The following is a 15,570-nucleotide window of genomic DNA, read 5'->3' as shown; positions in this document are numbered from 1 at the left end:
CAGCGTTTTCCGGCAGGTGTATGGATCTCGCTGCGTTGTATTTTGCCAATGGCACGCCCGGAAACTGGTTAGTGTCTAGGCAATATACGGGGCAATGTCTTCTCCCGGGACTAGCTCATCTCCGGGCTGTTAGACTCGCCAACGGCTTTTTGGAGGAATTGATTGTTTTTCCAGCGTGCTCTGTCTTTGTTGTTTGGACATATTGTAATTTTTTTATTAGCAAAGGATCTGGGTTGTATATTATAGCGAAAGACCAAAAGTGATTCCCACCAAATTACCCCAACCTCCACATTGATCCACCAGGAGCAGTTAGCCGCTTCGAATTCGCGCAATCTGAATGGAGGAAAAACCCCGGAATTAACACCGGAAATTCGACAAATGCAGCACAAGAGGAGAAGCCATCTTGACTCTAAAATCGAGTGGCTGTTTGTGCATATACCCCTCGACCTGAGGCGAAATCTCCCTTTCCAAATCCCGGAGTATAAATTAAGCCAGCATGGTCGCCTCAATTCCACTCGCCATCGCAATCCAGCGGTGCATTGTCAACCATGGCACGCATACTCAATTGCCTGCTTCTCCTCCTGGCCTGCCTTGGCACCTCAATTCAAGCAAACGATCAAGCCGTCACCCAATGGCCCCTGCAAGATGACGGACTAAACACAGTCGTCCAATGGGACCACTATAGTTTCCAAGTCAACAGTCAACGCATCTTCATCTTCTCCGGCGAATTCCACTACTGGCGCATCCCAGTCCCAGATCTATGGCGCGACATCCTGGAAAAGATCAAAGCAGCAGGCTTCACAGCCTTCGCCTTCTACTCCAGCTGGGCCTACCATGCTCCAAACAACGCAACCATCGATTTCACAACCGGCGCTCACGATATCACTCCCATCTTCGACCTCGCCAAGGAACTCGGTCTCTACATCATCGTCCGGCCAGGTCCCTATGTCAACGCCGAAGCCAGTGCTGGCGGTTTCCCGTTGTGGTTGACTACCGGCGAATACGGGACCCTGCGCAATAATGATACTCGCTATACAAAGGCGTGGACGCCGTATTTCACTGAGATGTCTCAGATCACTAGCCGCTACCAGGTTACTGATGGGCATAACTCCATTGTTTATCAGATCGAGAATGAGTATGGGAATCAGTGGGAAAGTAGTGCTTCTCTGCGTGTGCCCAATGAAACCGCTATTCATTATATGGAGTTGTTGGAGGCCAATGCCCGTGCTAATGGCATTACTGTGCCTCTCACGGCCAATGATCCCAATATGAATTCTCACTCGTGGGGAAGTGACTGGTCGAATGAGGGTGGGAACGTTGATGTTGCAGGTGTTGATTCTTATCCTTCGGTATGTCCATGTATCGTGCCAGCTACCGGAAAGAAAGAAAGAGAATGGATAGTCAACTAACGCTCTACAGTGCTGGACCTGCGATCTCAGCCAATGCACCTCCACCAACGGCGCCTACGTCCCCTTCCAAGTAATGGACTACTACAGCTACTTCGAAGAATCCCAACCCAACATGCCAGGCTTCATGCCCGAATTCCAAGGCGGCTCCTACAACCCCTGGGGCGGACCTGAAGGCGGCTGTCCAGAAGATATCGGCGACGACTTCGCCAACCTCTTCTACCGCTGGAACATCGGCCAACGCGTCACAGCCATGAGTCTGTACATGCTCTTCGGAGGAACGAACTGGGGAGCCATTGCTGCGCCTGTCACTGCCAGCAGTTACGACTACTCCGCTCCTATCTCCGAGGACCGCTCTATTGGCTCGAAGTACCATGAGACCAAACTGCTGGCTCTGTTCACGCGCTCTGCGCGCGATCTAACTATGACTGATCTTGTTGGGAATGGGACGCAGTACACGGATAATGCTGCTGTTAAGGCTTTTGAGCTGAGGAATCCTGAGACGAATGCAGGTTTCTATGCTACCTTCCATACTAATACTTCCATCTCGACGAATGAGGCTTTCCATTTGAAGGTTAATACTTCGGCTGGGTTGTTGACTATCCCGAAACATGCTAGCGCTCTCCGTTTGAATGGGCATCAGTCGAAGATTATCGTTACGGATTTCACATTCGGACCGAAGAAGCTGCTTTACTCTACCGCTGAGGTCTTGACATATGCTGTTTTCGATAAGACACCTACTCTTGTGCTTTGGGTTCCTACCGGCGAGTCGGCTGAGTTCTCTATCAAGGGCGCAAAGAGCGGATCGGTTAAAAAGTGCCAGGGTTGCTCGAGTGTCCAGTTCTACAAGGAGAATGGTGGCTTGACCGCTGCGCTCACGCAGGGCAAGGGATCAACTATTTTGGATATCGACGGTGTTCGAGTTGTCGTACTTGATCGGTCGTCTGCTTATGAGTTCTGGGCTCCTGCTCTAACTGATGATCCGTTTGTCCCGGAGACGGAGGCTGGTATGTATTTGGCATGTCAATTGTGATGCTCGAATGCTGATCTCTGGTATAGTTCTTGTTCAAGGTCCTTACCTTGTTCGTGGAGCCAAGTTGACTGGTTCCAAGCTTGCTATCACTGGTGACATTGTTAATGCGACTACGCTGGAAGTGTTTGCGCCGAAGGCTGTCAAGTCCATTACTTGGAACGGAAAGTCTATTAAGGCTAAGTCTACTGAATACGGAAGTCTCAAGGCCTCGCTCGATGCACCAAAGTCTATCAAGTTGCCCGCTTTCTCCTCGTGGAAAGCAAATGACAGTCTGCCTGAACGGTTCGCTGATTATGATGATTCTGGTGTCGCTTGGGTTGGTAAGTTACTCTTTTCAACGCGAAAGTCGCAGGCCAAATCCTTCATAACTAATAACTCACAGATGCCAACCACATGACCACATTGAACCCTCGAACCCCGACATACTTGCCTGTTCTATACGCAGACCAATACGGTTTCCACAATGGTGTCCGTCTCTGGCGCGGATACTTCAACGGAACAGCAACAGGAGCATTCATCAACGTGCAAGGAGGATCCGCCTTGTAAGTTCCATCTCCCTCCTAAAGGCCAATATAAAAACCCACTAACATCTCAACAGCGGCTGGTCCGCCTGGCTAAACGGTGCCTTTTTGGGCTCCTACCTCGGTGACGCCAACACCGCCCAAGCAAACCTAACCCTCTCCTTCGCCAACGCAACCCTAAGCACAACAACCCCCAACGTCCTCCTCATCGTCCACGATGACACAGGCCACGATGAAACAACAGGGGCCCTCAATCCGCGCGGTATCTTCGACGCCAGCCTCCTCAACTCCACATCCGGCTTCACGCACTGGCGTCTGGCCGGTACAGCCGGCGGCGAATCAAACCTCGACCCGGTTCGCGGCGTCTGGAACGAAGACGGTCTCTACGGCGAACGGGTCGGATGGCATTTACCCGGATTCGATGATTCAGCTTGGAAAACCACCTCTTCCAGCAAGAGTAACAGCAAGGGAAAGAGCATCCTGTCCTTCGAAGGCGCAACAGTCCGCTTCTTCCGAACGACAATCGACCTCTCACTCCCCTCTGAACACGATATCTCTATTTCATTCGTTCTCTCCACGCCAGCTGGAACGACGAATGCCTACCGTGCTCAGTTGTTTGTTAATGGGTATCAGTATGGTCGTTATAACCCCTTCATTGGAAATCAGGTTGTTTACCCTGTTCCTGTGGGCATTTTGGATTATAACGGGGAGAATACTATTGCGATTGCGGTTTGGGCGCAGAGTGACGAGGGCGCTAGTATTGGTGTTGAGTGGCGGGTTGATTATTTGGCGGAGAGTTCGTTGGATGTTGCTTCTTTTGAGACTGGGGGGTTGAGGCCTAGGTGGGATAAGGGGAGGGTTAAGTATGCTTGATTTGTAGATGGTGTGGTTAAAAATGATGTAATGAGCGTGAATTATCTCTCATAGTTGAATAATATATTAGTATAATATGCATACAGCATCTTTCTATTGTATAAGTAGTGCGACTCATAACTTGTGAAGACTAACAGAAGAGGATTATCCTCGCCCAAGTCGAATAAGGGAATAGTTCCATTCTATCTAGATACTCTAATCCTGCGTATTCTGGGCATTGTATAACAAAACACCGCATAGCCTTCCCCTCGTTGCTAGAGACTAAATTTTCCGTAGACTAGAGTAAGAAATCCACCTTATACCAAGAATCGGAACCCACGACGGCTTCCCACACCAGGGACAGCCCCCTCAACCTCCTCGCCACGATCAAGCTTGTTATTAAGGCGAACCAACATGAACCGCAAAACGGTAGCGGCAACAATCGCAATAAAAGCCGTCGCACAATTAACAGACATAGCAGGCACTGGAATATAAGTTAGCAAAGCAATCATCCAAAACAATCCAAATAGCAACACCTACCAAAACGCGGCTTATCACTATTGGGATACATATAGCTAGCATAAATACTGCTAGCATTACTAACGCAGTTAATAGCAGCGAGCGCGGCAGCACGTTTCGCCGCTGGACGAGGCAAAGTATTCGAAATCCAACCCAGAGCAACAACATAACCGGAATAGAACGAAGGAACCATAAGCATCATCGCAACATAGCGCGGCGCCGTACCGGTCGTTGTAGCTGCGATGATGAATGCCACGACGGAGAGGTATAGAGGCAATGTAACATGGAAATAGCGCTCGCCTGTCCGATCCGCATGCCAGGCGTTACCGAACGCACAGAAGACAGCGAGACAGTATGGCGGGGCTGTGAGGAGGAGGGTCTCGATTTTTCCGTAATTTAGTGTCTGGACGACAGTCGGGAAGAAGTTTGTTACTGAGGCTGAGGATACGATGCACAGGATCATCAGCATCAAGACCCAGGTTTTGATATCTGCGAAGGCGAGTTTGGCGCCGTGGAGGAAGGTTTGTTGTTCGCTATCGACCCAGTCGTCTTCGCCGATATCTTCTTCCAAGCGCCAGACGGCGAGTTCTTTTTCTTCTTCCGAGAGCCAGCTTGTTGTGCGTGGGAAATTTGGGAGGACGAAGACGGCGGCGATGGCGACGACGATTGTGATTGCGCCTTCAATTATGAAGAGCCAGCGCCAGGCGCGCAGGCCGAGCACGTTGTCCATGTTTCTCGTTATTCCTGCTGCTATCAGGCCAGAGAATGCACCTGAGAGCAGGGAACCGGAGTATAGGGCTGCTGTGCGGAATCCTAGTTCTTTGCGGGTGTACCAGGCACTTAAGAAGTAGAGACAGCCTGGGAAGTAGGCTGCTTCGACGAAACCGAGGAAGAATCGGATTACCACGAGGCCCGCGTAGCTTGAGGCTGCTGCTGTGGCTGTTGAGATTATTCCCCAGAGCACCATTGCGGCGGGTAGGTAGAGGGCTGGTTTGCCGAATTTGTTTAGCATTAGGTTGGAGGGGATCTGCATTAGCAGGTATCCGACAAAGAGGATGCTGACGCAGGTTGCGAATTGGTTTCCCACTAGTCCTAGGTCTTCTTCGAGGCCTGCTAGGCGGGCTGAGGCGATGTTGTTTCGGTCGAGGTAGTTGAGGATGTACATGAGGATGATCATAGGTAAGAGGCGGATGTCAATCTTGCGGACGAGGGCTTTCTCTGCCTTGGTGCGTTCTTCAGGCGTGAGAGTGGCCACCGACGCCGGGGCTTCTTTCTGGGCGTTTGGCTTGTCGGCATTGGCGATGGCTTCGACATTGTTGATGTTTGCTTTGTCGATATCGCCGACTTCGATGTCTGAATTTCTGGGAGACATCTTGTACCAATGATGCTCCAAAGAGCATAAAGATGGCGGAAGAGAAGGATATAAGTATTGAACCACCGAGCTCACTCGAAAGTATGGACCGAGAAGATAGTCAGATACCAGAGAAAGCAAGGGGTATAAGAATGGAAGGAAAAGCCGCAAGACAAACACAATCTCGGCAGCAGCTCGGGGTGACCTGCACGCTCAGACTACTATACTCCGAAAATATCAGGACATGTGGCGCGCAAGGCCAATGGCCCGAGGGCAAAACCCCCGAGCTTGGGAGGGATTGGGGTTGGTCAAGTCTGATCCCGGCCATAGCATTGCAACCCTCGGTCCAAATAGTACCCCAGACCGGGCTCGATTCGCTCCGCGGACAGACGAGCTAGTCCGTTGGGGATGGGGTCATGCACGACAGGGCCAATGGTGGCCAATGGTGGCCATGATACCCCGGGATAGAGCGGGGTGCAAAGACTGGGGAAATGCAGACCCCAGACATGTCCCGATTTCAGTGTAGAGAGAATTGTACACTTGCGTTGATGAAGGCAAGATCGCCCCGCGTGGGGGTCACCGCTTGTCTTGGTATCGAAGCGTTTGGTTTTGAGGCTTGACCTGAAATAGGTAGCATTTCAGCCAGCGTGGGGGTTCCTGGGCCCTGCTGACAACTATTTTCTCATCAGGCGTTTTTCTTTCTGGAAGTTCAAGGCGATGGAGATGATTGGTTTTGTTTAGGTTAGGAATGTTGGCATGGTGGCAATCATGTTTATTTGGAGGAAGTATAGACCGATGGGTAACAGAACTGTCTCCAGACTGAGATTGAAAACATGCTTTAGGATCTCAGTACGTACATTTGCATTTGTCATACCTTTCTCATTGCCGGTAGTTTGCCAACATGTTTCGGAAGAGGTATGCGTGAAAAAGGGGGTTTGTGTAGACATTCAGATACTGACATATCCCCATCTAGCTATATCAAAGACAGCTCAACAAAAGACCTATAATCTCTACCCAACGCCAGAATGCCAGATAAATATATATCCATCCCAATATCAACCCGTATAGTATTCCACCCGAACCCAACAACCCCCACGCATTCTAATAGAAGTATTCAAGTACACCTATCAAACAAGAATCAACCTGTCGATCACGTCAGTCAATGGCATGAATGACAGATCCTACTCCCGATGTTTTACCGATATTTCGGTTTCCCGATACCTCATTCCTTTCGGGCTTTCTTCATACCATCTCGCTCCGATGTCTCGGGATGTTCTTGCCGATGATATTGTAATTGAGATCAGTAGAGGATTAAATTAGAATGCGGCATTACTTATTTCTGCTTGTATTTATATTTGCATTCTGGCTGGGGGTTATGTGTCAAACTTCGTTGCTGAGGGTATTGTTATGGGATGGAGGTCGTTTGCCAACCGTATAGGAGTATCTACATTACGTCTCAACTCGAACTATACAGTACAGCTAGGCTGATGAAGAACAACAAGATCCATTGATTCAGTACCGACACATCCGCCTATTAACCACAATTACGAAACAAACGAAAGATACAGAACGATGCAAACGAAATGCAAGAAAGGCTCAGATGTGTATTTCAAAGTAGAGCTCGAAGGGTAGATATGAAAGGGCCCAGGCATGACCATGACAGGAGAAACGATGTGCTAGAAGACAAGAGAAGATAGAGAGAGGATGAAAAACGAAAAAAAGGGAAAGAACTGCCCAGTACCCACGCTCCCAATATTCAATGACAATGATTCAGATGCACGATGCAGGAAAGAGAGGAATGAAAAGAAACAGAAAAGGTAACAGAGGGGAAAGAGGACTGCCAGACCGATTAGACGGCAAGAACTTTCATTAGATCAAGATCAACCAAGACACGGAGCTCGAAATGAACAGTCCTGATTGTTTAAGTGCTGGTACATGCAGTAGAGACCATTAAGATTTCAAGAAAGCCGCACCGCTCTTTTGTTTTGTTTGGCGCTTTTGCCGCCGGAAGCACGAATGTTATGGTCAAATCGCTGGAGTGTATGGATCCTTGAAATCAATTAAGGCCCGTTCAGATGCCATATCTCATGTTTGCAAGGAAGAAATCATCAAACACCAGTCGCCGGAATTGATGCATGTCTATGGACAGAATGTGAGCTCGATCACTGCCCTGAAACCGCTTGCTGATGGACAAGTACCGAGCCATGCAAAGAAAGTCCCGCCCAGAACTTAAATGAAGTGTGTGTAGATCTTGGAATTCTCATGGACTTCCATCTCCTGCGAGATTGTTAGTATGCGATTACACTATGAGTAATGCCTGCACTCACCATTTTGAAGTTGTTGATCTCCTCCCGAATCTGCTGAGCAAGCAGGGGAGTGAGACGGTTGCAGGTCGCAATCTCTCCACGTCGGTCGTACTCGCCGCTAGGCCAGGTTTCGTGGAACTGAATGCGAGGGCTGAAGACGATATTTCTACCGGCAACAGCTTGCGGGGTGATAGGCGCACTCTTGGCCTCGGAGGACGTGAACCGTCCTGCGTTCGAAAGGAAGTAATCCTCTCCAGCGATCTTGACGGAGTCGTTCTGGTGAGCTGGGGATCGCGCCGCCTCATCGGGTGTCGGGGGAGCACTGGAGTGCGGTGAGTCACCACCGTTAAGTGCATATGCAGGCGACGAGACACCGAGGTCAGAGTGAGTTTCTATTGAGACATGTCAGTATATCACTCAGGTGTTTAGTGTTGGAACACATACTCTTCAGGATACCCTTTCGAATTCCTGCCAGGATCTCCGCACGCTCGCGGTCTCCTCCCACAATGCTCTTACGCGACTGGGAGTTCTCGGATGCGGCTCTTTCCCGAACCGAAGTAGACCGCCTGACCTCAGAAGCACCCTCCACCCTGGGGAAGACTGTACCCCCACGGGGCATTTCCTGGGGGTCTGGGTTGACAGCGACGCTCTCTCTCTCCGCCTCAACGTTCACCACGGTGATCTGTGGGGGTGGAGTCTCAACGGCCGGACCCTCGACGGAACCGATACTGGCGACTGATTTCGGTCGGAACATGCCAACCAATGAGCGAGTTGACCGTTTCATTCCCTTGCCCATTTTGCGAAGCATCATGGAAGCAGACGAGGCGGTGGATGAGACGGAGAGGTTGTCGGTAGATCCAGTGAAGAAATGGCCTTGGTTGGAGTAGATGCTGTTACCCAGTCCACTCAATTCCTGTTGCTCGGCAATTGCGGCCTGTTCGGGTCCCAGTTCCTCCTTCAAGGCTTCACGACGTTCTTTCTCGAGCGCAATGGCTTCTCGCTTGGCAGCGTTGGTTTGTGCAGAGTTCTTGAGAAGCTCAGAGGCACTACCAAAGGAGAAGGCCCGTCTCAGGCGTGATTTCCCGGGGCGCTTCGATTCATTTTTCAAATCATTGAGACGCTTTGCAGCTGGGGAATCAAGTGGAGACGGCGTTTTGCGTGTGTCGGGTTGGGCAGTTGTTTTGGGGGTTTCGGGTTCGGTAGAGACAGGTTGTGACAAGGGCGATGGCTTAATCGTTCGTTTATCATCGGACTTTCCGGTCTTGCTCGTCGCGGAGCTGGAATCTGGGGTGCCTTCACGTGTCTATACAAAAACGTTAGTTCGGTTCGTTTATATCGCTGCGGGCGGGAATTCCTACCGAAGAAGTCGATGACTGGGCCGAGTGATTACTACCGAGGCTGTCCCGGTGAGAGTGTGAAGACACAGGCCGTTGGTTGGTGTCAAAAGCAATGAAATCGTAGGGCCCTGATGCAGGTCCGGATGCAGGAGTAGATTGGAGATCCAGTTGCAGATTGGGATACGCGGAGGAGTCTATGTTGCCCACGCTTCGGCGCCGATAACGCTCAGGTTGTGCTCTCTCCGCATGTGACGAATCATCCACACTCGCAACCCGATTGTGCATGCTCGGTCGAGGCACTGTTGGAGTGCTGTGATCATCGACCACCACGGTCGGAACTGGAGCAGGGGTTGCAGCCGATGCTGCGGCTTCCGCCCGTTGATTGCCACGTCGATAACGGTTTGGAGAGGGCTTGGGGGAGTTTATGTTCATAACGGAAGGAGGAGGAAGGTTGGCGGTAGATAGGGGGCGGAGCGGCTGATCGCTCCTCGGTTGCCTCGAGGGAAGTGCACTATCGTCCTTGGAAACATGGGAACGGAAGGAAGAATTGGAGGAAGAAGAATTCGATACAGAACCAGCTGCAGTATGGGGGTTTCGGGGGGTGGCAGCGTATGCCGGATTCCCGGGAAGTTGGGGAGCGGTAGGGGCGGAAAAGGTGCGGTGTTCTGGGCGGAGATGAGGAGACCACGACTGGCGGTTTTGGGAAGATTGACTCAGGTTCGGATTGTAGGCGTAAGGAGCCACTACCGGATGTCCTGATCGATAGTTCCCAGAATTGCCATTGAATGAAGTCCAAGACATACTCTGAATGTGCGAGGCCTGGTTTTGGGGGGCGCTGAAAGTGCCGGAAGACGAGGAAGGACGCGTCTGGAGCACAGGTACCGTACTACTTTGCGGGATCGTTTGAACCAACGCGGCCATATTGTTTTCTCCACCAGTATGTCAAGAAGCCACGTCCGGGAGGCGTGATCGGGAAGACAGGAAAAGACCCGAGGAAGAGTGTTCGCGTCAAAGGGGGGATCCGAAGAAACAGGATGCTGTCACCAAGAGAGCTGTCAGATTTGAAAAAACGAGTTGACAGGTGGAGTTCAAAGGGAAAAGGGATGCCGGAGACCGCGTCAGCCAAGGGGCATACCTGTTCTAAGTAACGTGGACATAAACTATAGTGGTACAACGATTAAAAAAAGGACGCTCGATGCGAGAGATGCAGAAGGAAACTCGAAACCAGGCGAGGAAGAAACGAAAGTAAGGACACAGGCCAGGAGATGTCTCTAGAAGACAGCCATGTACAAGAAGAGAAGGGAAAAAGGGAGCCCTCGGAGAGGAATGTGTTTTGGAGAGAAGGGGGAAGGGGGAAAGAGGAAAATAGGAGGGGTCTGAGGTTGAAGATTAGGGGGATCGGGGATTACGGGCAAAACAGAGATGCATGACACTTGTTTAGTACTGTTGATATCCGACATTATTATATTATTACTACTTACTACTGTAGTATTTACTACAAGTGTATTTACCACTGTCTTATTTCCATCTCCTGCTCTTTGAGCTCAGGGGCCGAATTTACGTGCCAATCAGATATACGGGCTATCCCCTTAACGTACTCCATAGTGTAAGTTATTCTTAGACATAAGTCTCTTAAGTCAGGTTGTGCACTACACAGTGTACTGCACAGTATACTGTGCACACATGCACATACTCCGTGCACGCTTGATATCTGTCAAAGAACGTGAGTTAGAAGATTCCGATCGGGCTAACACTGCATCGCGCGATTTGCGCAAGTGCAACTCGCTTTCCACGTCTATGTCCACATCTACGTATACCCGAGGGAATATAGATGTGAATACAGTATATATACATATAACTTTATCTACAGAGTACTCGTACATCGAACATCTGGAGATCCGAGATGAACCTTGGAACTAGGGCACGACCTGAACCACGGTTGAGTCAATCTATGCATCTGAGACAAATAACTATCCCGACCAACCATGTTGCACCGATGAGGCTGAGATATATACTACTGTAGGATGATATCTGACCTACGGGATATGTATGGATGTTCTCGGACCTGAGCTTACTCCCCTTTCTAGCGTTATCATATGTACAATGACGACTCGCTACCTTTTCCCTTGACGTGAGTTCGTGCAGGTCACAGGGCCTTATCGGCGCCATCCGAGGGATCCTCGTACTTTCTATCTACACCTGCGCACCCTACTGTAGGTGTAGCATGCACGGCACTGTATGCACTGTACTGTACGTAGTATTCTTATCTATCTCCACGTCCCCTCACTCCAAGTCGATCCACAGAGTTCCCGCGTGATCGACATACGCCAAACCCGTTCAGCAGGCTGTGCTTCACATATAACAGTTATATCTCGCATCCATATCCAATTAAGGAACTATCCAAATTTGCTGATCACGGCAGGTTGTTACGTGTTTACTAAATGTATTTCCATTTCTTGAATATCACACCATATCCCGACCTACGGAAACCACGGAGCTACTTAATATCGACTTGTCCGGGATTGACTTAGCGCGCCTGTTAGATTGCATAATGCATATGGGCGAAGCAAATCATCGCGTATCAAGCATGCCCATTCTTAGCGTGTGCTTTCATTTACCCCAGTGCCAGTATTCGTGCCTGTGCGCATATTACATATTAACGTTTCCAAATTTCCTCCCCTTTTTTTCCTGGGCGTGTGCACGGTGCTATGTGGCTAATCCAGGGGCTTCCTAGGAGGTCCGTAAAGAAAGAAAAAGAAAAGTTGGAATTGCGGAGAAGTTGGCGGCTTGCGTTCCCACACGTGGAGCTCTTGAATGTGCGCTGATCCTGTCAATCCACTGGTTGCGACGGTTTTGACTGCCTTTTATGGATTCGCGTCCAAATCCCGAGGTTTGTACATGTGTATGGTTTGATCTGATTCTTGCCGTCTCTGTTCTGTTGGCTTATTCGTGCGGACCTTGCTCCCGGCTTGACAGTTAATACTTACATGGTCAAAAGTACGAAGCTTGGAATTTTCACAGGCAATTGTGCATAAGTAGCATGGGCACAGACACACTAAATTTTAGAACGTACATTTTCTCTGGGGAAGCCATTGTGGAGCCTCGTCTTCGCTTGTGCGATCATACCCAGGTAGTCAGCTAAGTTTCAACAGGCTTTTTAGGCACATCTCTTTCCTTTGCTACCATGAACGTAATGAGTTTGGTTCAGAAACTGTTTTGGCCTAGTTTCGGGTTTGAGATGCAAAATTCCTGGATCGGATTTATCTGATACACTTGAGCCGCGGTGGATATATCTTTCTCGTTCCCGTTTGAAACAGCTCCCCACTAGCTCTTCATGATCGATTTCTACAGCTACATGTAGTTCAAATGCGAACTGGTATTATTTGATAAATGCCAAGCTGCTAAGGTATATAGGGTAGAGTGCACAGTCAGGCGCTTAGGTAACCATTGGGGGTCATATCTGGGCATACTGGCCAGAATTTTATTCAGCCCTCACAAAAAGGTCCTGGTGGATACGAAACTTAAAACTCTGATACGAAGTACTGACCATCAAAGTATGCGAATTATTCGTATCACACACCAATTGGCAATGGCCCTACCTATGTATCGGTGAAGGTACTACAAAACACAACCTAAAGGCTACACCGGTCACAATGGCAGACAGACACAGGGGTATAAATGATTCTATTCTTTTTTCCTTGTCATGAACACGTATCGAAAGACCAAAACAAAGAAGGCACAAGGAAGCCACTAGGAGACATCTACTGTAGTCAGTAATCATAGCTCATCCTGGTCATCCTCGAAATCCTCATCCATGTCATCGTCAAGACCCTCGAAGACCATGAATTTTTCGTTCTTAGCGTCTGTCTCATCAGGAACAACATTTCCATCCTGGACCTCGCAGTCCTTCAACACACATTCACTGCCGATCTTGGCTCGTCGGCCAATGATGCACCCTGTGAGAACTGCCCTGGGTCCAACGACGACTCCATCCATCACGACGCAGCGGGTCAACCGGGCACCGCTGGAGATGTGGGAGTTTGCTCCGATCACACTCTCTTTGACTACGCACTTCTCTTCGATCGTGACGTTCATGTCGAGAAGGCAATCGCTCTTTGTGACGGTGCAGCGCTGGGCTACACCGGCTGGGTAGGACACCTTCTGGTTGTGGGCGAAAGCAGAGGCGGCGGAACGACCAACTTCCTCGGTAGACTCCAGCTTTGCAAGACGAAGAGAAGTGGATAGGAGCATAGCTGACGAATCGACACGCCTAATAAAAGGCGCTGAGCCTCTTTGGACGTACGCAAGCATAGGTGGCAAAGAGCCAGACTTCAGGCTCTCGGATACTGAGCTCGGAGCCTTGACGCGAGAAGCGAATTGGGGTTTGGCGCTGCGTGCCGACTCGGCGATGGCCGATGTGGCCTTGGTGGTGCTCATGCTCTGTAGATCGATTTCCTCCTCGAGTGATTCGCCGTCGTGACTTGCATCCTCACCGGAGGGTAGAGAATGGCCCTGTCGCTGGAAAATCTCATTCATCTTTAGTTTATTGCCGAGGCCTTCTTGCCACTCGGCCTTGGCCCACCAGCCAACCAAATCCTCACTGACGGACTGGAACTTGTCATTCAGGCGGGCGAAATCCTTGACCCAGTAGGGCAGGACGTAGAGGTGGGCATCACGGTAGCTCGACAACATCTTAATCCGCGCGTGCTTATCCACGAGGGAATGGCGCACAAGAAATCCTTTGTCGTGTTCCATCTTTTCCTTCAGTGTCGACATCGGCATAGACAGGACCAGCTTGGAAAGGTCTGTGGTGTGTCCGGCGGGGGCCTCGTCCTGCTCGAATGGTGCGATAGCCACAAAGTCGGTAGCCTCACCCTTGACGCTCTCTTCCCGGCCTTGCGTCTGATAGAAGACACTTAGACCACCCCGGCGACCACCCTGTTCGCCGCCAGGCCCCGAGCTCGCGGGGCCATGCGCATTGCGCCCCTCCCGAACTGTGCTGCTGCCGCCGAGAGCGCTCTGGAAGATCATCCACGACTCCAACAAGGACTCGCCGGGGATTTCGCAAATAAGATCACAAGGAAGAAGTAGGAAGTCGGACTTGATGCAGTTTTGAACCTCGGGGAGGCGGAGCAGTTCTGCGGTTCCTGTTGTCATGTCTAGGTCCCGTGGGGCGATGACTGAGGGCGAGGGCGAGGGGATCGAGGTTAAGTGCGGGTTTTGTCGCAGTGCAGCCTGGAGAGGTGCTAGAGACGATGGAGGAGTAACCAATGTGATATCTATTAAGGTTAGTCTTTCATCGCCCCGCGATCAACTGAAGGACTTACCAGTGATTCCCATCCTTTTGCAGAAGTCGATAGTGTAGAAGATCATGGGCCGATTGGCAACAGGGATAAGACATTTTGGGTACCTTTACCACCGTGTGTTAGTGAGAGCTGCGCGATATAGGCAAAATCTTTGGGATACTGACTCCTCTGGATTTGAAGTGAACGTGTTGAGCGAGACACCCGGACCGCAAAGGACCAGGGCCTGAAACCCGGTATGGGGAACTGGAAGAGGCATTGCTTTGAAGTTCAGACCATGCACTCGCGGTCTCGAGGTGTTATGAGGGAAAGCTATGAGAAGTGTTCATGTGTGAATCACAGTGGGACAAATTATCTGCCCGGTTGACCCGCCTTTGGATTCTGCCGGTACTATCATGACAAAGAAGTATTTACTTTGATGGAAAGCTGTATTTACTCAATGTAAGATATTTGTGTCTAGCTTGAGCTTGCTGGTTGTTATCTGTTCATCAAAATAGCTCAACCCAAGGGAAAACAGGTTTTGCAGCGGTATTTAACCCGTGAGAATGAGGCTGTTCTAGTACGTCTGAAGTAGGCGGTATGGGCAATCTGAAAGCGGTGACTTGTGTAGGCTGGCAAACTCGAGTATTCGCCGAAGAGCCGTCTGATGATACCGGATAGTAAAGACGAGAGAAAGCTACATAGTAGAATGCTCAATTGGTCTTTGTACCTCTATCATATACTGTATAGTGGCATCTCCAGAGCTGAGATTACATAATCCCAGCCCCCGGTCAGCCCCCAGATTTATGGGACGCAAACAGAACAAACAGGAGTAAACACCGCGGTTATGCTCACCAGCCACATGTTTCTGGGCTCCGAGGGCCAGGGACACTTCCTCTTTCCATCCCCTTTCCCCACCCTCTTCTTTTACCGGAGACAAATGATATGCGACCTGCAAGTCAT

At 50.2% G+C, this 15,570-nt stretch overlaps 4 protein-coding genes across 4 annotated transcripts; 1 reads left to right on the top strand and 3 right to left on the bottom strand.

Annotated features, from left to right (window-relative positions):
• Positions 1 to 548: 548 nt before the first annotated feature.
• On the top strand, positions 549 to 3,833 carry PENARI_c010G02136 (glycoside hydrolase family 35 protein; the record flags this gene model as incomplete). Its single annotated transcript, XM_022632151.1, has 5 exons — positions 549 to 1,349; positions 1,420 to 2,413; positions 2,466 to 2,759; positions 2,822 to 2,981; positions 3,038 to 3,833. The coding sequence occupies 5 exons, from the start codon at positions 549 to 551 to the stop codon at positions 3,831 to 3,833; spliced, it is 3,045 nt and encodes a 1,014-aa protein (XP_022487968.1).
• Positions 3,834 to 4,129: 296 nt separating this feature from the next.
• PENARI_c010G05498 (putative MFS transporter) lies at positions 4,130 to 5,703 on the bottom strand (the record flags this gene model as incomplete). The annotated part of the gene is made up of 2 exons (XM_022632255.1): positions 4,130 to 4,296; positions 4,353 to 5,703. 2 exons carry the CDS (start codon positions 5,701 to 5,703, stop codon positions 4,130 to 4,132), a joined length of 1,518 nt encoding a protein of 505 aa, XP_022487946.1.
• A 2,208-nt stretch (positions 5,704 to 7,911) lies between these two features.
• Positions 7,912 to 10,246, bottom strand: PENARI_c010G10689 (uncharacterized protein; the record flags this gene model as incomplete). Its single annotated transcript, XM_022632401.1, has 5 exons — positions 7,912 to 7,959; positions 8,010 to 8,380; positions 8,433 to 9,291; positions 9,347 to 10,068; positions 10,129 to 10,246. 5 exons carry the CDS (start codon positions 10,244 to 10,246, stop codon positions 7,912 to 7,914), a joined length of 2,118 nt encoding a protein of 705 aa, XP_022487878.1.
• A 2,856-nt stretch (positions 10,247 to 13,102) lies between these two features.
• Positions 13,103 to 14,887, bottom strand: PENARI_c010G03739 (translation initiation factor eIF2B subunit gamma; the record flags this gene model as incomplete). Its single annotated transcript, XM_022632200.1, has 3 exons — positions 13,103 to 14,604; positions 14,653 to 14,735; positions 14,796 to 14,887. 3 exons carry the CDS (start codon positions 14,885 to 14,887, stop codon positions 13,103 to 13,105), a joined length of 1,677 nt encoding a protein of 558 aa, XP_022487852.1.
• Positions 14,888 to 15,570: the final 683 nt, after the last annotated feature.

Source organism: Penicillium arizonense, assembly GCF_001773325.1.
Source record: "Penicillium arizonense strain CBS 141311 chromosome Unknown PENARI_contig010, whole genome shotgun sequence".
Classification (NCBI taxonomy): Eukaryota; Fungi; Ascomycota; class Eurotiomycetes; order Eurotiales; family Aspergillaceae; genus Penicillium; species Penicillium arizonense.
The sequence above is the reverse complement of the archived record's forward strand: the minus strand, read 5'-3'. Positions and strand labels throughout refer to the sequence as shown.